Source organism: Neolamprologus brichardi, chromosome 15, assembly GCF_056152115.1.
Source record: "Neolamprologus brichardi isolate AB-2024 chromosome 15, ASM5615211v1, whole genome shotgun sequence".
Classification (NCBI taxonomy): Eukaryota; Metazoa; Chordata; class Actinopteri; order Cichliformes; family Cichlidae; genus Neolamprologus; species Neolamprologus brichardi.
This window is the reverse complement of record NC_142118.1, coordinates 10830162-10852010: the sequence shown is the minus strand read 5'-3', so window position 1 is coordinate 10852010 and position 21849 is coordinate 10830162. Positions and strand designations below refer to the sequence as shown.

Below are 21849 nucleotides of genomic sequence, written 5' to 3'. Positions count from 1 at the left end.
ACGTTGAGGCATGTTGTTGGTACCATGATGTTTTGGGATTTTTCCCACACCACCACAGGGTTAACAGAGGAGAGTCAGAAGAAAATGGAAAATATCCACTTGGCAGCATTTCTCTGGGTGACAATGCCATGCTGATGTCGGAGGTCAGAAGACAATGGCCATACCACTTCAAGCTAAGTAACTGTGTAACTCGGGGCATGAGTTACTATACATACCTAGCATGCAGCTATGTATGCACAAGAGTATTTATTCTGGCATGTCAAATCTTGAAGCAGATGGCCTAAAGCAGCCACACCAGGTGCCACTCCTTTGAGCTAAGAACAGGAAACTGTGGCTACAATTCAACAGGATATTGGAAGAATGTTGCCTGATATGATGAGTCTTGATCATCATGATCTATACCGCCTTATATCAATGGTTCAGGCCACAGATGGTGTTTAAATGGGGTGTGGGATATTTTCTTGCTGTATTCTGGGCTCTGAACAGTGTTTAAATGCCACATCTTACCACTGCTTTATGAGCACAATGTGAATGTGTGAATATTTCCAGCACCTTGTTTAATATTTGCCACAAATAACTAAAGCTGTTCTGAACACAACAGGCGCTCCAACCGAATACTAGCAAGGTGCACTTAATAAAGCATAAATAGTCATCACTCATTGTAATACTTAAATGGTTTTTATTTAAATCTTGAAAAATTTGAGTGACAAAATGTTTTTGTAAATATCCACAAACATTCGTTGCATTTTCAGAATTTTTGCACATCGTCAACAACGGGAAATAATCACTTACATGAAGCAGATTGATAACAACAGTGAAGAAAAAGCAGAGTGTCCGTGTGCATGCATGCTGTGAGGACATAAATCTGTTTACACAGTCACATTACGAGTACCCATCTCCCTTTAAGCAATTTTAAGTCGAAGCCTCGCCTTAAGGTTAAGGAAAAGGTTCGCTTTAGGTTATGGTCTAGGAATAAGCAGCTATTATATGGATGAGTCTCCAGGAAATGAGTATCAGCCAAAGCAAGATCCTCTGAGTTGAAAACAAGACTGTGTGTGCATGAATCTAAAATAACCAAAATGAGGCCAATCAGTAGCAATTCTTAGAAAGCAAGGGAGGCGTAATACGCACCTAACAGGTTTGCTGTAACTGGCCTCGTGTTCTTATTTAAGTAAAGCTATTGCTACTCTGGAACTCTGTTTTTACTGTACCTTACTACACCTAAACCCTAAAGTTATCTTAACCTTTATCCCAATCCTTACATCCTTACTCGCTCCATTTAGCCCAGTAATAGCCCCCACTCTATTTGAGGCACCAGTATCACGACAGAACTGGAAGTTCACGTTAGAAGCCTAACTCATGTTTAGTACTTTTCCATACACATAAGCACACACACATAAAAACTGGTAGTTTTCTCCTGAAAAGTTGAACACAGAGGACCTTTATGTATTCGGTAATGGCGATGGGAATGTCACTGTGGCTGTGGGACTTCCCCTTCACCATCAAACACAAAGCTGTTAATGTATATAGGCACCGTATCCTCAGACCTGCTGTATTATTTTTGCATTTCCAGCACCAAGTTCAAACTTTCCTTATTGACAAATGGAAGGAATTCGCTTGCTCCTTTACCAAGGTTTATAAAATCTCTTCTCTGTATCACTGTAAAACTGTGCTAACTAAAGCCAGTCCATATGAACAGAATGAAGAAGCCATAAACCCCAGTGTCAACCCTCAACATATTTCTTGTAAATCAAAATAAGACGAGGATGCTATTAATGGAAAAGTCCATACTGTTGATTGCAGACCAGTCACCAGTTTTAGAACACCAGCCGCTGTTCTTTTTCTCCTTTGGATTAATGCACCATAACTGTAACATAATATTGTAAATCAGGTATACACAGTACATCTCCTCAGTGTTGTGGTCCATCCCTGTATTTGGTCCAAACATCTGGAGATCATATTTGACTCTTGAAGACTCTATAAGGTACTATTATGCTTCTTTTCTTAATCTGCCTAGCATCTGATTGCATATAAGCACATATAAAAAAAATCTTAACTTGACTGTTCTACTCAGTTATACCCACACATGCACACACATTAGATAACAAAGGCATAGTAAAGCTCAGCAATGGCATCTTAGACAAGATGAGCAATTAAAAAACTCCTGCACACTGTTATTGTGATCGCCGTAATGTTTATGGGTAATTAGAAAATTCATTGTGAATAAACCTTTAATAAAGGTCACAATAATAGGAAGAAGAAGACTTAATAAAGGTCTAACAATGGTGTGCAAAACTTTGCTCTTTTGTTACCTTTAAATATTTGATCTTTAACAAGAGGCAGCTGAGGATAAATCCAGTGATAGATTCACTGCAAAACTGATGTCCTGAGATTAAAAGAAAGCCTTAAACGGCAAGTTGAAGGCACTTATTTAATATTAGAATAATACATTCTAGATACACGACATACGATTTATTATGGTATAAAATAACCAAGGCACTGCCATGATCTGGTCAGATGGTCGGAGACGTCAAAAAATGTGCAGCAGTTTAGCCTTGATAACTTTGTTCTAAAGGATAACTTGGTTCAGTACAGCTGTAGTCTGATTTTAATAGTTTTGGTCATCACTTCTTGTCCGTAATATAAACACTGTGGTAAGAGCAGGAGGATACGTGCTGAAAGAAGCCCAACAGGGCAAGAAACACCTGACGACCTAACATAAAAATCTGCTTTTGTTCTGCCTATAACTACAAAAACTTAATTTGATTTAAAAATAAATAAAGTCTTTCTATTGTCTGTCCTGTCTGTCTTTTTTGTAGCTGTGTTCCAAGAAATTTTGAACATTTTTTTAAGTACAAAGTTAAAATCGGTAATAGGAATTATGATCGAAACTACAAAAAAGACTCAAAGTATGCTTTCACAAATTACCACACATGGCACATGATTTTCGTTGTTTTGTGATGATTACATCATAGAGCAGAAGAGTGTGAGGAAGTTCTCAGGCCTCCTAAAATATCAAGCTGTTGGTCACTTTGCAGAACAAAATGTCAACAAAAAAGTCACTTCACAAGTTATCATAAAAACCTGTTATCTTTTCTTGTTTTTCACTTTTTTCCAACCATCCTATTAATCTATGTCGTTTGTGTTTCCAGGTATTTAACTGTTGTCACCTCGTCTCTCTTCCACAGCTTGTCTCCTTGTGTGTAGATCTCTGTGTTCCCTGAAGTGTACGGCTCAAGCTTTTGCTCCATGCTGGTTCAGCTCCAGTCTGTCGTTCATCTTGCTGGGCTTACGTCCCAGAGATTCAGCCTCTTCCAAGGTGGTTGTCAGAGGTTTGCCAAGGGTCTCAGGCAGAAACAGTGCGAGTACTCCAAAAATTAATGCCAGGATTCCCACAATAAGCTAAACACAGGTCGTGATTGAGAAAAAGGGGGGGAAATTTTTAATTTAGCAGTGCTGCCAGGATAAACTTAGAAATAAACTATGATAAATGAGAACAAATGCAAGTTGACAGCTAAAACATTAAATACATTTCTATACCTGAGGTAGGTAGATCCAGATATCAGCCAGGTAGACACAGAAAGGGGCCACCACACTGCCGACACGGCACATCATACTGCCACTACCTACTGCCAAAGACCTGGAGGAAGAGCAGAATTACTCCCTCTGTTAGAATTAATAAAATGTCGGAATATTACATTGATTTTAGTTTTTAAATTTAGTTCACAGGTCTAGCTAGTTCTAAAGTGGAAGATTCAAATATGAAACTTTGCCCTTAATATAGCAGCAAAGTACAAACCCCTATTCCAGTAAAGCTCTCAAGAACAGAATGCAATGATTTCCAAATCAAATCAACTTTAACCTGAAATTATGGTTGTATATGAATGCATGAATTTTCTGTTTCACATATAAAGAGTTCTTTAGTTTTTGCAATATGAAAAAATAATAATAGTTTTTTAGCAGTTTTAGCAAACCCTTAAAACAAAAACAAAACTCTTTAGCGTGCTTACCTGATGATAGTCGGGTAAAGTTCGCAGGTGTAGAGGTAGATGAGACCAAAGGCAATCGCAATAGCAAACTTTCCTATCATACTCAGAACAATAGTTAGGATCTCTATGTCCTGTAGAAATGAGGAGAGAAAGAAAAACAAAGAGAAAGACAAAGATTTCAATTCAATTTAGCTTTAGTCACGTAGCACCAAATAACAAAACTAAATTCCAGGCACATATACTACTTTTAAAAACTCAAGGAAGCACAAGTAAGTACTTGCCCTTGACTTAAAAAACATACATGTTAATATATGGTAACTAAGTGAAGAATAAGCTTGAATGTAAAATAAAATGTATTTGATTATCACATTGACTACAAAGCAGTGTATAAACTGTATACAGCCAAGCTATAGTGTGGTTTCTATTAAGAAGTGCTGGAAACAAACTGGAACTTAATTCAATTCAATTCAATTCAATTTTATTTATATAGCGCCAAATCACAACAAAAGTCGCCTCAAGGCGCTTCATAGATACAGAGAAAAACCCAACAATCATATGACCCCCTATGAGCAAGCACTTTGGCGACAGTGGGAAGGAAAAACTCCCTTTTAACAGGAAGAAACCTCCGGCAGAACCAGGCTCAGGGAGGGGCGGCCATCTGCTGCGACCGGTTGGGGTGAGAGAAGGAAGACAGGATAAAAGACATGCTGTGGAAGAGAGACAGAGATTAATAACAGATACGATTCAATACAGAGAGGTCTGTTAACACATACTGAGTGAGAAAGGTGACTGGAAGGGAAAAACTCAATGCATCATGGGAATCCCCCGGCAGCCTACATCTATTGCAGCATAACTAAGGGAGGATTCAGGGTCACCTGGTCCAGCCCTAACTATATGCCTTAGCAAAAAGGAAAGTTTTAAGCCTAATCTTAAAAGTAGAGATAGTGTCTGTCTCCCGAATCCAAACTGGAAGCTGGTTCCACAGAAGAGGGGCCTGAAAACTGAAGGCTCTCCCTCCCATTCTACTTTTAAATACTCTAGGAACAACAAGTAGGCCTGCAGAGCGGGAGCGAAGTGCTCTAATAGGGTGATATGGTACTACAAGGTCATTAAGATAAGATGGGGCCTGATTATTTAAGACCTTGTATGTGAGGAGCAGGATTTTGAATTCAATTCTGGATTTAACAGGAAGCCAATGAAGGGAGGCCAAAACAGGAGAAATATGCTCTCTCTTTCTAGTCCCTGTCAGTACTCTTGCTGCAGCATTTTGGATTAACTGAAGGCTTTTCAGTGAGTTTTTTGGACATCCTGATAATAATGAATTGCAGTAGTCCAGCCTGGAAGTAATAAATGCATGAACTAGTTTTTCAGCGTCACTCTGAGACAGGATATTTCTAATTTTAGAGATGTTGCGCAAATGGAAGAAAGCAGTCTTACATATTTGTTTAATATGTGCGTTGAAGGACATATCCTGGTCAAAAATGACTCCAAGGTTCCTCACAGTGTTACTGGAGGCCAAGGTAATGCCATCCAGAGTAAGAATCTGGTTAGATACCATATTTCTAAGCTTTTCAGCGCCGAGTACAATGACCTCAGTTTTATCTGAGTTAAGAAGCAGAAAGTTAGTGGCCATCCAAGTCTTTATGTCTTTAAGACATTCCTGCAGTTTAACTAATTGGTGTGTGTTATCTGGCTTCATGGACAGATAGAGCTGGGTGTCATCTGCATAGCAGTGAAAATGTATGCTATGTCTTCTAATGATGCTGCCTAGGGGAAGCATGTATAATGTAAACAGAATTGGTCCTAGCACTGAACCCTGTGGAACTCCATAATTAACCTCAGTGTGTGAAGAGGACTCTCCATTTACATGCACAAATTGGAGTCTATTAGATAGATATGATACAAACCACTGCAGTGCAATACCTGTAATACCTACAGCATGTTCTAATCGCTCTAACAGGATATTATGGTCAACAGTATCGAATGCTGCACTAAGGTCAAGAAGGACAAGCACAGAGATGAGTCCACTGTCAGAGGCCATAAGAAGATCATTTGTAACCTTCACTAAAGCTGTTTCTGTGCTGTGATGAACTTTGAAACCTGACTGAAACTCTTCAAATAAACCATTCCTCTGCAGATGATCTGTTAGCTGTTTGACAACTACTCTTTCAAGGATTTTTGATATGAAAGGAAGGTTGGAGATTGGCCTATAATTAGCTAAGACTGCTGGGTCTAGAGATGGCTTTTTGAGTAAAGGTTTAACTGCAGCCACCTTGAAGGCCTGTGGTACATAGCCGATTATTAGAGATAGGTTGATCATATATAAGATCGAAGAATTAATCAATGGCAGGACTTCTTTGAGCAGTTTTGTAGGAATGGGGTCTAAAAGACACGTTGATGGTTTGGAGGAAGTAATTATTGAAGTTAACTCAGAGAGATCAATTGGAGAAAAAGAGTCTAACTTAACATCAATGGTACTAAGAGTAGCTGTAGATAATATTACATCTGTGGGATGATTATTGGTAATTTTTTCTCTAATGATAAAAATTTTATTTGTGAAGAAGTTCATGAAGTCATCACTAGTTAACGTTAAAGGGATGGTTGGCTCAAAAGAGCTCTGACTTTTTGTCAGCCTGGCTACAGTGCTGAAGAGAAACCTGGGGTTGTTCTTATTTTCTTCAATCAGTGATGAGTAGTAAGCTGTTCTGGCTTTGCGGAGGGCTTTCTTATAAAGCAACAAACTATTTCTCCAGGCTAAATGATGATCCTCTAAATTTGTGACACGCCATTTCCTCTCCAGATTACGAGTCATCTGCTTTAGGGTACGTGTTTGAGAATTATACCACGGGGTCAGGTACTTCTGATTAGAGACCTTAGTTTTCACTGGAGCTACAGTATCCAGAGTCGTACGTAGTGAGGAGGTAAAATTATTAACAAGATAGTCGACCTCTGTTGGGGTAGCGTTCAGATAGCTGCTCTGCTCTGTGTTGGTACAGGGCATTGACGATGATAATAGTGGCTGGATTATATTCTTAAACTTAGTTACAGCGCTTTCAGAAAGACATCTACTTTGATAAAGTCCACTCTCCACTGCTGCGTAATCAATTATTGTAAATGTAAATGTTATCAAGAAATGATCAGACAGGAGAGGGTTTTCAGGAAACACTGTTAAATGTTCAGTTTCTATGCCATATGTTAAAACAAGATCTAGAGTGTGATTAAAGTGGTGGGTGGGTTCTTTTACATTTTGAGAGAAACCAATTGAGTCTAACAACAGATTAAATGCCATGTTGAGGCTGTCATTTTTAGCATCAACATGGATGTTAAAATCACCCACAATAATTATTTTATCTGAGCTCAGAACTAAATTAGATATAAAGTCTGAGAAATCAGACAGAAACTCTGTGTAAGGCCCAGGTGGACGATAGATGATAACAAGTAAGACTGGTTTCTGAGTTTCACAGCTGGGGTGGACAATGCTAAGCATCAGGCTTTCAAATGAATTAACAGTCTGTCTGGGTCTTTCATTAATTAATAGACTGGTGTGAAAAATTGCTGCCACACCGCCCCCTCGACCTGTGCTTCGAGATTTCTGGTAGTTAGAATGACTCGGGGGTGTTGATTCATTTAAACTAACATAATCATCCTGCTGCAACCAGGTTTCTGTAAGGCAGAGTAAATCAATTTGTTGATCAATTATTAAGTCATGTACTAACAGAGACTTGGAGGAGAGAGACCTAATATTTAATAATCCACATTTCACTTAATGAGACTGCAACTGGATTCATGACAGCTGGAATGAACAGGTGTGAGTAAAAGGGTCGCTACTGCCGTGTCAGCAGGGTTGCAACGCAGAACTTTAGACGTGTCCCTGTTGTCGCAATCTTTGCCGTCTCCATGCTGCTATTTTTTTTCCATCTTTCACTGTTTGCGTGGCTCCTTAGATCAAAGGTCATATTTATTTAAAAATGAAGTACCAGCTGTTTGCCAGCTCATCCATGAACAGTGCTAATTTGGGTCAGAGCTCAGAACACATGTTGGGAGCTTCAAGTGTCGGATCTCATTAGTACCAGTCAGCGATCACAAAATACATCGCAATAACAGTCGAGTTCATTAGAGTACAAGTACTTTAAGTAACTCTATGCTATATTTATTCTATCTTGTAAGCAGTAGCATCACTGTCACATGTGTAAAGCTCCACGTGCAGTTAGGATGCAGGATTACAAGCATGGCTCATTTGTAAGAGTTACCAAGACGAAGCCTCTTCCCTCCAAAAAAGACATGGCGGTATAGCTTAGGATTGCAAAGTTGCCTCAGAACTTAACACATGTTAGAGAGAGTTTCTTAAAATACTTGCACAGTTTGGACTGTCTGATTTATCGCCTTGTCACTGGGCTGGTACTGTTGAACTCTGACACTTGCACCTAAAGATGACTGCAATGCGGATTTCTGTGAACAGCTGAACTTTTTTTTGGTGGTGGTGGTGGTGGGGTGCATCTCTGTACGTACAGCAGGTACCACAATGATGAGAAAACAGGCGACCGCGGCCAGGAGCAGAGACGGGGCACACGTCTTCTTCCTTCCAATCCGATCCATTGCAAAACAGCCAACCAGATAAGAAGGGAGCTCCACTGCACCTGGAAACAACCAACCACAGCCGCTCTCTGTCAGGGGTTATGACTGGCACTGACAGTGACATTCTATCTGGAGGACCTAAATAACCATCTGAAAAGCTGCCTCCCAGATATGCTCTTCACTGTGCCTCTAATGGAAGTAAATGGGGATCACTCACTATATATTCCTCTGGCAATTAAATGGTCAATATTAAATATACACTTTCCGTTGAGCGTGAAGATACAAGACAATTCATTTAAAACAATTACTTTGTGACTTGAATTAACATCATTTACAATTTGACCTAGACATCCAATCTGCATGTACAGAATCAACAGTCAAATCTGAAAAAAACCTTCAAGTTTACTGTCCTGAATGGAAATCTATTGGAGAGTTGTGAAATGCAAAAAACCCCAACAAAAACCCCCAAAACAAGCCAAACAACATCATTATCCAATCATGCTTCTAGACTCATGACAGTTTCAAGGGAGAGGTGACAAAAATATTCTTCTACTCGACCTCTAGGTAAAGATGGAGGTAAGTGCACTTTTTCATGGTCGACTTGGTTACACATTTGGTTATCTTTACTCTTATCTAATGTCAACAATTTCCCTTGTGGGATTAATAATCTATCTACCTACCTAAGTCACAGCTAGTAATAAATTCTGTAAACTTATTTTATAATTAAGTGATCATACTGAGTCAAAGGTTAAATAAAATCCCGTGTTTTCAAATAGCATTACATGAACACTATATCAGTTCAACTAAAAGATGTTTGTTAGACTGTAAATCCTATTTTCTCAATCAGACAGAAAACCACGAGGAAGCCATTTAGCTTAAGGATGGAGTGCCGCTATTTTTGTTGAGTCCTCGCAGTCTGATTTCACTCTCGGTTACATATACAGAGCACTAAACAAAGCAAAGTAGAGGAACATATCATTTTTACTGTGTTTGAAATTTTCACATAAGGTTCTGCTCAACTTAGAAGTAGCAAGAGTTGTTTTTAGATTAAACAGATGAACTAAATCATCTCCAGACTCACTGGAAACACTCTGAAGTAGAGTAAGAAGCAGAGACACTATTCTACATCTGACACCAAAGGTAAAAAAAAAAAAGTGCCAATATGATCACAATATTAAGTACATGTTTAACACTCATGTGACAATCACTTACCAGCAAGGAAGAGGTTAACATACTGGTTTCCACCCAGATTTACTGAGCCCAGAGAGAAGACGTAGTAGCCCAGACTGCCGATGAACCAGATGGCCCACACTGTGCATGTACGACCGGCCATCCTCCAGCTGCCAAACAGGTCCACGATGGTCAGCTTCTTCTCAGGCTTGGACGACTGCTCCTCTGTGTCTCCCTTCAGCAGACTTTTGCCATCTTCTCTCTTCCCTGGCTCCAGGAGATCCTCAGCTTTCAGCCTGCATTCAAGGCCGTTGACGCGGGCAATCACATTCAGCAGTTTCTCCGTTTCCTCATAGCGGCCCTTGGCCATCAAGTAAAAGGGAGTCTCGGGAAACTTCCAGCAAAAGAGCAAGAAAGGTGCGGTGCATACGGAGAGGACTATCTGGTAGATCCACCACACCCGCACCAGGTAACCAGTCAGAGCCACCATCATGACGCCAACAGCAAAGGCTGCATGCACATGCATCGATGTCCATGTGCGTACCTTGTTGCCAGTGAACTCTGTTACATAGACAAAGACCACCACCAGATAGCCACTAGACACCTGTCAAAAGCAAAGATGAGAAATAGGAACTAGTCATTTTAATAGCAGTTTAATAGCAGTTTTCCACAGAAAACAAATAAAGTGGCCAAGAAATGAAAATGTAAAAAAATAAAATAAGAGATGGAAAAAATGCCCTTCTAACATGTTACAGATGTTGATGTTGTATATAGTACTGTGCAAAAGTCTTGAGTCATCCATCATTTCTTAATATTTGGTTTCCAAGGAGCTAGACTTTCTTAAGATTTTTAAAGAGCACTTGAGAAACAGGCCTTCTGAAGTTTTTCTTTGGACATTGGCTGCTTTTTCACTCATTTTCAGTCCAGACTTTTTACCTGACCTGGTGGCTGAAATTTTTTTGCTTTTGTTTAATTTGTCTTTGGGAGGTTTGTGGTTTTTGTTTCTTTGTTTGTTAAGCCACTTAACACTGACCTATGAATCATTCAGGGATAAGCTGGGGGGGAAAAATAGCAAAGATCTGAAAGATACATCTGGTCAATCAGTTGATCCATTTACTGTTTGTTACAGCCTCACCAGAAACGGTCTGAGCGGAAAGGTGGCTGTCAAGAAGGCATTCTTATGGAAGGGAAATGGGAGAAAAGGCAGAGGTATGCCAAATTATACAAGACTTGAACTGAATTTGAGTGGGAACAGATCTTATGGAGTAATGAATCGAAATTTAAATTTTTTGGTTTAAGTCATCATCAATATTTACAGAGGATGTCAGTTCAGTGGTACAATAGCGACTGTCTGCAGCCATCTTTAAAACACAGTGTCGTGGTTTGGGGTGGCGTTTCAACCAGTGATGTTGGGGATCTTGTCAAAATTGATGGATATTTGAACACCATCAGATTTTGAGCCACCATGCAATACCATTAGGAAATAATGTAATTGCACTTCATTTTTCATATTGGCAATAATCCTAAACCCATTTACACCTGGACAGAAAAAGAAATCACAGTGGAACACTATTAGTCGTGGATTGGCTTCCCCAGAGTGCTATGGGATCATCTTGATAGAGAACAGAACATAAGACAGCCAACATACAAAGAAGAGCTTTGAATATCCTTCAAGCTGCATGGAGAACTATTCCTGTAGACAACTTAAAGAAATTACTAAAAAGTGAGAGTTCAGGGTCTGTCAAAGAATAAAGGTGGTCATCCCAAATATTCCCTAAAACTTGTTAGACCTTTGCAGAATCTGCCCTATTTATTGTATTTCCTTGTATGTTAGCTCATGTTTCAATAAATAGCTGCAAATGCTGAGTGAGAGGTGGCTCGAGACTTTTTCGAGACAGTACCATAATTTGTCCACAAGATGGCACTCTGCAGCTTCCCTGCTGGCAACCGTGTTTGAAACGCCCAACAACCAGCTAATCCGAACAAAGTGGACAAGTATATAAACAAATAAGTAAATAACTACACATAACAAATGTTAGGGAAATCTGTTTTGGAAAGTATTGGTCGATATATTGGAATGTCAGATTTTTAAATCAGCAAATATCTGTATCAGTCTTATATAACTTATGTTGCTCAGGCTTTAAATATAAGGTTATGATCATGCTAGTAAACCTCAAGTATATCCTTTGTGTTCAACCTTGTGAACTTACGAAGGAAAGAGAAACTGACTGCATGCTCTTGTAGTACCCAGTACCACCATACAACAAATTTATAGTTCATAGAAATGATTTGGGGATATGTCTTTGTCGGTTTGCCGTGTGGTTTCATAGTGTAGCTGTGCAGTATCAGTGTACGAGGGCCTGACTCACTGACTGTGTGAAAAACAACAGCTGTAACTGATGAGGACTGGGGGGGGATGGTAGAAGACGGAAAGGAGTGAAATAGTAAACATACTGAAAAGGCCCTTTCACTGCTAATGTACTGACATGTGGACTTGTAACCATACAGACCGCCTTCCTTAGGGGTGTTAGTTTAAGCAGATATGAAATAATCTGCATCTAAAGCAAACAAACCCATGTTTAAATATAAAGACAGAAACCAAACCCATTTGTCACTGTTTGTGTCACATTTCCTTAAATTACATATTTAAGGGGTATTTTTGGTTTGCATGTTGGCTTAGCTGCAATATGCCTACAGGGGGTGTATTCAAGTTGTTTCCTGAGAACATTAGGGACTGGACAAGAGGTTGTTTGGTTGAGAAACATCCACTGGTGGCTGTTTGCAAGAAGAACATTGCAAATATGCCACTTCTCTTGTCCCACATTGGCTTTTTGCAAAACACACGCACGCACAGGTACGTGAACATTCACAACCGTACCCACACTGAACTCACCATAGCAAGGAGAAAGCGGAGCACCACAAAGAAATAGTAGTTTCCGGAGAATGCTACAGCTACTCCGAACCCAAACTGACAAACGCTGGTGAGCATCAGAATCTTCACACGCCCAACTCTGGTGGAGAGAGAGAGAAAACTATGTGAAAAAGAATGACAGAGACGAGCAGACCAACAGAGGAAGAGAAAAGAGCTTGTATATTCAGTTAAGGAATCGATTAAAAGGGGCTTATAAAGTTGTCACAATCGCACGTGATTTTAAATCATTTCGACAGGAGTGCTTGACAGGAATATGATACTTGTGCATGAAGTTACGGTTAGGTCAGATCAAATAATAAAGGCATCGTATGTGCGAGTGATCCCTGTGAGCTAAACAGAGTTTGTTTTTTTCTTCTGTTGGCTCTGTATGATCTTAATGAAAGCAGATAGCCTCAGTATAGTCATGTAAAGCACACGGCTCTGGTTGTGTATCCAACAGCCCTGCCCACTTCCTGATCAAACCTTCTGTTTGAGAGGGACAGCCAATCAAATATAAGTTGGCTTAAAGGAAGCGGAATTATGGTTTGTTTCAGACAGAAACTATGACTTTTGGTAAGTTGCTATTAAAGAATTTTTAAAAACTGGAGCCAAATGTTAGCATAATATGTGTGGTATTATTAATTGCATTCTACAGAGTGATTACTAGGATCTGCTATAGGAGAAGATTGACTGCTTTCTGCTAAAATTTACTGCTGTAAATGGTAAATGGCCTGATTCTTTTATAGTGCTTTTCTACTCTCCCGGAGCTCTTTATATAACAAGCCTCATTCACCCATTCACGCAAGCATTTTTTCATTTTTTTGCTCAAATGCTTTCTATCTAACAATCACACGAATTCGCATTCGGAGAGCAACTTGGGTTTAGTTTCTTGCCAGAGGATGTTTGGCAAACAGACTGGAGCAACCACGGATCGTACCACCAATCTTTCGATTAGTAGGTGACCTGCGCTACCTCTTGAGCTACAGCCACCCCTGCACATGTAAATGCTAACCACTCAAATCTGCTCCAGTCATTACCTTCCACTTCTTTTTTTCCAATCTACATTAACTATGCTTTCACTTGTCCTGCCTCATTTTCACTATAATAATTTCTTTCCACTACCTTCTTGACCTAATGCGAAGCCATACGTCCTGAAATTACAACTGCATGAAATATTGGCAAGTTCCTTTTTTTTTAACATATAGTCTATGTTCCAGCCCTTCCTGATTAAAACTTAACTCCAAAAGTGTCACATGGTAACATTTAATCCCTGTCTTTGACTCTACACGTTGCCTGAAAATAACCTTGGCCTCATCTTACAGCAGCCCCTGCTTACCTGTCAGCAACGTCCCCAAACACCAGCGCTCCAATCAGCACCCCGAGCATGAATGTGGGCTGGCACAGCTTGGCCAGCCACTCTTTATCACATACCAAGTCCCAGTCGGTCACAATGCTTTGGTAAACTTCGGTGTGGTCATAAACAAAGTTCCCTGTACATTCTTTCACTGTTTTGTTGCCATCGAAGTCATATGAAAAGTGTGTTGGGTTGATGCGAAGGGTGCAGCGGCACCGGCTTAGCTCCCACTGTTCTCCTTCTGCTGTCTTCACCACCAGCGGTCCACTACCTGATTTGAAGACTGGTAAGATTCCTTCCAGGCTGCTTGCCGTCACGTTACCATACAAAACGTCGGTGATGTTGCCGGGCACGCTAGACACAAAAATTGGAGTTTCCACCAGAAAAACTGAGGCCAGGTAGTGGATTCCACAAGCTATGGCCTGGAAGACTGCTGCAAAGTACAGACATGCCTGAAATCTGGACAGAAGGAGAATACAGGAAAATTATTGTGGTGATTTTACAGTATCACCAAAAAAACAAAAACAAAAAAACTTCTACAAAGGCAACCATAATAGTTTAACTTTTAATGGAATCTAAAAGACATTTCCAGGTATCCAACAGCATTATCGTTTCAAGACAATTGCTTTGAATGTAGTAATTTATTCAGAAAACAAGTCTATATCATAGACAGCATCTTGAGACACCCCTCATGTCTTGGTTTTCTTCCAAGGAATCAGACTTTCTTGTCATTTGTAAAGTGACTTTGTGCAATAGTTGTCTGGGCTTTCTGAAAATCTATCCATGTTCTTCTTTGGACACTGGCTGCCTTTTTTTTTTTTTTACTGATTTTCAATCCAACCCTTGCTCCTCTCCATCTTCAAAATATAAAGAAATTAATGGTGACTCGCGATTTTAGCAGTGTACCTAACCTGTATGGAAAGGTAAAACTTTTTTACCAGCTTTTTCATAAAACCCTAAACGTTTTTAGGTTAAAAAGTGGGAAAACAACTTGACTGATGGAGAGGTAGTCAGGTAAAACCAACCCGCACAGAAAGAAATAGTTCCAGGTGTGTTTATTAAGTCATTTTGAAAAAGCCTACTAAAAATGAATATATAAACTTTATAGTTTAAATACATTAACCATGTGTCTACTAAGGATACACAGGCCTATTTCTAACTCTAATTAGTTATTTTTCAAGATTACAAAGTTTCTCTAAGCGAATGTCCACCCCCTAATTGAGTGAGCGAGGGAGGGAGAAAAAGGAAAAGTATGAGCTGTCATCAAGCAAAAACAGGAGCTGGAAGCATGTAAATATAATAATAACCACTGCAGCCAAGAAGAGTGCATGACGAGCCCAGTTGTAAGTAAGCTATTAAGACTCGACTGTACACCGTGTTCGTGTTTTCATCCAAAAACAATAAGTTCTGTTGGAGCAGCCTTTCAACGCCTCTCTCTGTCTAGCAAAGTTGACCCAGACAACAAAGTAAAGCTAGTTTTCGGCTACGAGCCCGACACAGAACCCACCGTATTAGCCAGAGGTCCCTTTACTACGGTTCGGAGCCGCGGACCTTCAGTAACAGTAATAAATCACAGCAATAGTACATTCATGTAGTTGTAAACAGCATGATAATATATTAAGTAATCCAAAGTATTCAGAATACGTTACTCTCATTGAGTAACGTAACGGAATACGTTACAGAATACACTTTGGGGCATGTATTCTGTATTCTGTAATGGAATACATTTTAAAAGTAACCTTCCCAACACTGTATATCTGTATCGTTGCTGTAAAACAAATTATGTCATCTCCCACTTTCATTAGTGTTTGTTTTCAAAATTGTAATGTGAAGAGGGATGTGGAATATTTACGGTTCTAAAGTTGGTGCCTCCTACCACAAAATCCCCCCCCCCCCCCAGCTCAAATAAAGAATAAAGGAAATGTAAAGTTACAACTGACTATAGATAAAACATGCCAATCCTCACGGTACCTTTTGAAATGTCCGAGCTCGTCGAATACTTTCTCCACAGACATTTTCTGACGCCGCGTTTGTGCGCGGTGGCTCCCGGTGCGTCTCTCCCTGGCGGGCAGCAGCTCCTGAGAATCAGCACCAAATAATGAACAGAGGTCTTCACGAAAGCAGGGTAGGAGGGGCACACACACACAGCTGACAGACTCGAGCTCCTGGGGCAACAGACTTATAAGCGAGACGCTGGTGTTAAAAAAAAAAAAAACGTCCTCTCTTCTCTTCCCAGATATAATGAAATGGACAACTGCCCCAAATCTTTTTCATTTTTATTTTTAAACTAAGCGAGCCGCCCTCAAATCTGGACACATGCTCTCCGTGGAGGGGGCGTCTACAGAGTGCAACACCTCAGCGATACTAAAACGAAAAAGTCAGCACAACGCTTTTCCAGAATTGCGTCTTTATAATTGGTAACACGTGACTGGGTGGTTTTAATAAATAGACTGGTGTCTTTCTAACTTCAGATTCACTTAAAACCCCCAAATGAGCTGGGAAAATCACTGATGATGATGATGATGATGATGTTTTGGAACTTAAAGGTCTGTATGATGACTTAACATTTGTTTGATGACATCACCTCTTTGATTACATTAGTTTTATCAGTCTAATTTGAACTTTTTGTTGTGGAAATGGCACCCATGATGCAGTCAAGGGCTTTTTTTCACATTTTGATACAAAGTGAAGTAGTGATGAGAGTTGTTTGCTTTGATACACCTGTGACTATACCTATCTGCAAACTGAAGATCTTGCACTGTAAAATGTAATATTGTGTTTAATTAAAAATATTAAATAGGCTGAACTCAGTTTTTATCATTTTGTTATCAGAACTCGATTTAAATAAGTTACCAGTACCTTTTATGCAAAAATGCTGATAAACTCAGTTTATTTGAGTTGTCTTAACTTAGAGAAACTAAGTAAGATGGAAGTTTTGCTTTTCAGTGCGGAAGGATGAAAGATGTGTTTTGAAAATGCCCCGTCACTACCGTCCTCCTCCCTCCTGGATCAGTCCGCATGTTCATGGTGCCAGCATTTGTTATGGAATATGTTGAGAAAACCTGGAAAAGCGTCAGCTCAAGATATTATTGTTTTCATTGCTGTGAATCTTTACCTGATACACTGACTTGGTGAGTAAATGTTTACTCTTATTCAAACTGATTTTATGGCTTCTCTTAGTTTAGCACCAGGTTTATACTCTTGCTAGCTAGTTAGTGTTAGCCTAGCGTGTTACATGTTACTTAAAAATTAACACCACAGCCTTAAAAACCTTACATAACACTATGTCAGTGAAATTTTCTGTTGATTGTTTGAAATAAAAAAGTGAAATAAGAGCCCAGACAAAATTCTTCGGGAGGTGCAGCCAGGTGTACCCTGAGTACCAAAAGAGTGCAGGGGGATTGAAAAGAATATGCCAGGAGTTAGCTGTGCTCGCGGACTCTATCAAGCCTTGGTTCAGCTATCATGCTGGTGGATAACAGTGCTCTCCGAAAATGTGGAAGCACTTTTGCAAATATGTGATATTTTGATAAATTAAGTAGATATTTGAGCAGTACACAGCTACATTCTCGCCTGAAAATGTAGCTGTGTAGGTTATTTAGTGACCCAGAAAGGGTAGTCTGGGGAAAAGTTTGCTGATGACACTGTTGTTGTAGGCCTGATCTCCGACAACATCGAGACGGCCTACCTGGAGGAGATTAGGAACCTGGAGACCTGGTGCCAGGAGAATAACCTCCTCCTAAACATCAGCAAGACTAAGGAGCTGATCGTGGACTTCACCACAAAGCAGGCGAGGAATTACAAACCCCTCATCATCAGTGGCACGCCAGTGGAGAGAGTGGACAGTTTCCGATACCTGGGTGTCCACATCACTCAGGACCTGTCATGGTCCTGCCACATCAACACCCAGGTTAAGAAAGCTTGTCAGCGTCTCTTCTTCCTCAGAAGACTTAGAGACTTCCATCTGCCACTGAAGGTGCTCAAGAACTTCTACTGCTGCACCATCGAGAGCGTCCTGACGGCAAACATCTGCACCTGGTTTGGGAACAGCACCAAGCAGGACAGACGAGATCTGCAAAGAGTGGTGCGCTCAGCCGAACGCATCATTCAATCAGAGCTCCCTGACCTGCTGTCCATCTACACCAAGCGGTGCAAGTCCAAAGCTAGGAAGATTATGATGGACCTCTCCCATCCCAACAATGGACTCTTCTCACTGTTGAGGTCTGGGAAGCGCTTCCGCTCCCTTAAGGCCAAAACAGAGAGAATGAGGAGGAGCTTCTTCCCCCAGGCTATTCGGGCCCTGAACCAGGTGTAGGACTGGACTCTCCCACACACATCACTATAAGACTGGACTCTCACACACATCACATCACCACACGCACCACCACACATTTCCTATAATTTCCTATAATTTATAATCTTTATAATCTCTCTCTGCTGTTTGCACATTTTTATTTATTTTTATTTTTATTTTTACTGTAAATTCCTAAGTTAATTTGTAAATTTTGTAGTAAATTGTAAATACTGTAAAACTTTTTTTCTGTCATTTAATGGTCGGGCATTGCGCAGCTACAAGCATTTCACCCCCATGTCATACTGTGTATGGTTGTGTGTGTGAGACAAATAAAATTTGAATTTGAATTTGAATTTGAAAAGGAGGATCGCAGTTGTCAGAGCCTGTGTAAGCCTGGCAATGGAGGAGGAGCGCGGCTAAAAAACTTATTACTTTTTCTGGGTCACAAAATAAACTTTTAAGATATTTTCAGGCAACAATGTAGCTGTGTAAATTTCAAATATCTGCTCAATTTATCAAGACATCACATATTTGCAAAAATGCTCTGATGTTTTCAGAGACGTCCATTTTTTTTCATGCTTTGTGGCAGCTTTTGAACATCTGTGGCATCTATTAATGTCAAATCTAGACTTTATTTAACAACATAAGCAAACTCTATGTTACAATAATTGCACAGCCATTAAGGATCAAATCAGTTTCTGAAAAATGTTCTGCTTTTTCTCCCTCTGCTTGCTGCTTACTGTCTTTGAGGCTCGGGACCAGCACTCCTGCTGTTGGACAGAAAGACATAAACTCAGTGGTAAGTATTTTGGTTTTCCAATATATTAGCAACTGTCAGTGACATTTATATTAATCAGGCTGAACTTTAATCATACTTTAGATCAGCCTGTTTTACTTATTGTTTTATTTGTGCTTTGGTTTGGGGAAGTTGTTTCTTTACTGATCTTTTCCTGTCTTCTGTTATTAGACTTGAGATATGACTGCACTATGCTGTTGTTGGTGACTCCAGTTAATTCTACAAGACATGCTGTGTAAGTAAACAAACAACAACAGTTTGTCTGCATTTCTTGAAAGATCACATCCCCCAAACTTAGTTTAGAGGGTCTACACTGTAAATAGTGAAGTCTGCAAGTTTTCTAACAACAAAATTTGTTTTGTGCCCAAATCATTTTGCACATCATTAGAATGAAAGTTATTGGCCATGTTTGCATAGCCCTTTTTAAAATGATGCTTTCATGACATTATTGTGTGTTGGGTGGTGGTCAGGGCTATCCAGACTGACAGTGGGACATTGAATGTCACCTCTCTGGTGGGGAGGGAGCCTGAGATTGTGTAAATTGGAGTCTGATTTATACCAAATGCAGAAAAAAATGTTTTAAGAAAGCAATTCAGTTCATGTTCCAAAAAATATGATTGTTTCCTTGCAGGACAACAGGAGAGATGAGTCCTCCGTCACAGATGGTGTGGTCAATGAAGATGGTCGCCTGCAGGTTCAAGCTCATTGCATCTCCAACCCACATCCACTGCCACTATACTTAAGGGAAGTTAAAGACTTTCTTCTGCACCTACATTTGGATCACCTCGATCCATGACAGTCATTCAGGCAGTAATGCTCATGTGTTGGAATGCAAAACAAATGTGTTGTTTAAATTAGAGACTGCACTTGTGACAGAACAACAAATATTTTATTTTGATTATATAAGTAATGTAAGTACAAAACAAACTTGTGGTAGGCCTAAACTTATTTTCAGAATAATTACATCTGAGACTTTATTTCATTGTGAGATTATAACAGTGATGGCAATATAATTGTTTGTTGTTCAGCAGAACAGTGTCCAGTATGTTGGCTGTTATACTTTGTTGTGTTTGAAAATAAAAGTTGGGCTGATTTTAACATCATTACAAAAAGTGTTGTTAATTATTTTTAATCATATTCCGGTTACCACAAATTGTTTTTTCATTTAGTTGAACTTGAAATGTTTGTCAGTAGGTAAACAATTAGTATTGTACAGTCAGAAATATCAAGTTATTCTTAATACTGCAGACTTGCAATGATGGCTGTTGTCCTAACAGTCATCTTAAGTAAGCTTTACTTAGTTTTTTTGAGGCAACGAGTTTCCTTAATTTTTTTGAGTTCTGGGAACTAACAAGGCCGTACTGTGTACTCAAAATGAGTAAGTTGCCCTAACTTGGTCATCTTACGTAAACTTGATCCAATTTTCTTGAGTTCTGGGAACAAATGAGCTTGTACAGAGTACTCAAAATAAATAAGTTGTCCTAATTTAGTCATTTTTAGCTAAGCTTTACTCAATTTTTTTTGAGGCAACGAGTTTCCTCAATTTTTTTGAGTTCTGGGAACTAATTCGATTTTACAGTGTGTGATGTAGCAGGTGTAGAAGTATTAGAACTGTTTATTCTGTTGTTAACTGGTTATCCTTGCATAACGTCCACCTGTAAAGTTTAACCCCTATCAGGGTCAACATAAACAAGCGGCCACTGAAACAACTAGTTACTCTAAATGTGCCTGGTGTTTACAGTTTAAGCAAAGCAGTAATGAGCTGCTGGGTTCATAATCATCTCAAGGTCCTGTTTCTGCACCAGCAATCATTCCCTCTTTCCATTTGGCTAGCTCCCTCAAAATTGTGGCAACAGCAGCAATGGCTATTTTAATTGCTTATTTAAGTAAGCATTTAATGAATGCATTTAATCATCTTCACCACATTTTTGTGGGGTGAGATCACAGGTTATTCACTTCTGTGCAAGACCCACATTTAGAACTTAAAAGCCCGTTCTGTGTCTCTGCTTCTCCAAGTGCTCCTATTCAATCCTTTGATTAATGATTGATACGTTCAGCCGTTGTGTTTGTATTGACTCACTGCATCTTGTCTTGGCTGGATTCAGCAGGAATGCGAATACAAACTATTAACTAAACAGCGTTTGCTTTTGCCATCACACTGACTTGCTTTCACTCCAGCTTCTCATCTGGGAAATAAAACGGGAGAAGGATCATTGAAATAGGTTGTACGTGCTGACTGTGGCAATTTGTTAAACAGCGTGTTACCGTGAAATTAACAGCAGGTCTGCTTTGAAAGTCATCAGGTTTAACATTTAAACATTAAAAAGTAATTGACACATTACTAGCAAGACTGCATGTTGCATTTGTGCCAATTGCATTTCACAAATGTGTTTGTTTCATGTAAAAGGGTACAATTTTATGACACAAACAGATGGTCAGCTGTAAATTGTCTTCCACATCTAAGTGAGGCTGTATGGCGTTGTTATGGTGTGGAATATAAGCAACTATATCTTATATTCTTACAGCTATGTCAGTCCAGTTAATAGGTTTGATCGTTTATCCCAGTTTTTGAAGTGTTGCTAATTTTCACAGCTTTTTCTGTATGTATGCATATGTATATCATGCGGTCTCTCGGGGTAGAAGGTGCTTATCTTTGCCACTGGTTGCTGTGCAATCATTTATTGAGGTGTGGAAAAAAGGAGCTCAAACAGGTGTACTTTATTGCCTCAGATGTGTAACCTTGTAACATATTGACCCTTT

The 21849-nt window shown here is 39.6% G+C and overlaps 2 protein-coding genes across 3 annotated transcripts; one reads left to right on the top strand and one right to left on the bottom strand.

Annotated features, from left to right (window-relative positions):
- Positions 1-1168: 1168 nt before the first annotated feature.
- slc22a16 (solute carrier family 22 member 16) lies at positions 1169-16158 on the bottom strand. Of its 2 annotated transcripts, XM_035910521.2 has the most exons (9): positions 15971-16158; positions 13982-14458; positions 12628-12745; positions 10279-10338; positions 9777-10176; positions 8499-8626; positions 4011-4120; positions 3541-3640; positions 1169-3402 (listed from the first exon to the last, which is right to left on the bottom strand). In XM_035910521.2, the coding sequence occupies exons 1-9, from the start codon at positions 16012-16014 to the stop codon at positions 3235-3237; spliced, it is 1605 nt and encodes a 534-aa protein (XP_035766414.2). In that variant the 5' UTR covers positions 16015-16158; the 3' UTR covers positions 1169-3234. The 2 variants fall into 2 exon arrangements, with proteins under 2 accessions (XP_035766414.2, XP_006797114.2); XM_006797051.3 differs by having other exon boundaries at positions 9777-10338.
- Positions 16098-20266, top strand: LOC148098415 (uncharacterized). The gene is made up of 4 exons (XM_087852454.1): positions 16098-16124; positions 17631-19092; positions 19261-19324; positions 19721-20266. The coding sequence occupies exons 1-2, from the start codon at positions 16098-16100 to the stop codon at positions 18312-18314; spliced, it is 711 nt and encodes a 236-aa protein (XP_087708580.1). The 3' UTR covers positions 18315-19092; positions 19261-19324; positions 19721-20266.
- Positions 20267-21849: the final 1583 nt, after the last annotated feature.

Coding starts and splice junctions, on each gene's coding strand:
- slc22a16 (XM_006797051.3), bottom strand. CDS start 16,014: ATGTCTGTGGAGAAAGTATTCGACGAGCTCGGACATTTCAAAAG. Junction 4,121..8,498: donor TCATCATTGTGGTACCTGCT/GTACGTACAGAG, acceptor TCATTTCTACAG/GACATAGAGATCCTAACTAT. Junction 3,641..4,010: donor CTTTACCCGACTATCATCAG/GTAAGCACGCTA, acceptor CTCTTCCTCCAG/GTCTTTGGCAGTAGGTAGTG.
- LOC148098415 (XM_087852454.1), top strand. CDS start 16,098: ATGAACAGAGGTCTTCACGAAAGCAGG. Junction 16,125..17,630: donor GAGGTCTTCACGAAAGCAGG/GTAGGAGGGGCA, acceptor TCTGGGGAAAAG/TTTGCTGATGACACTGTTGT.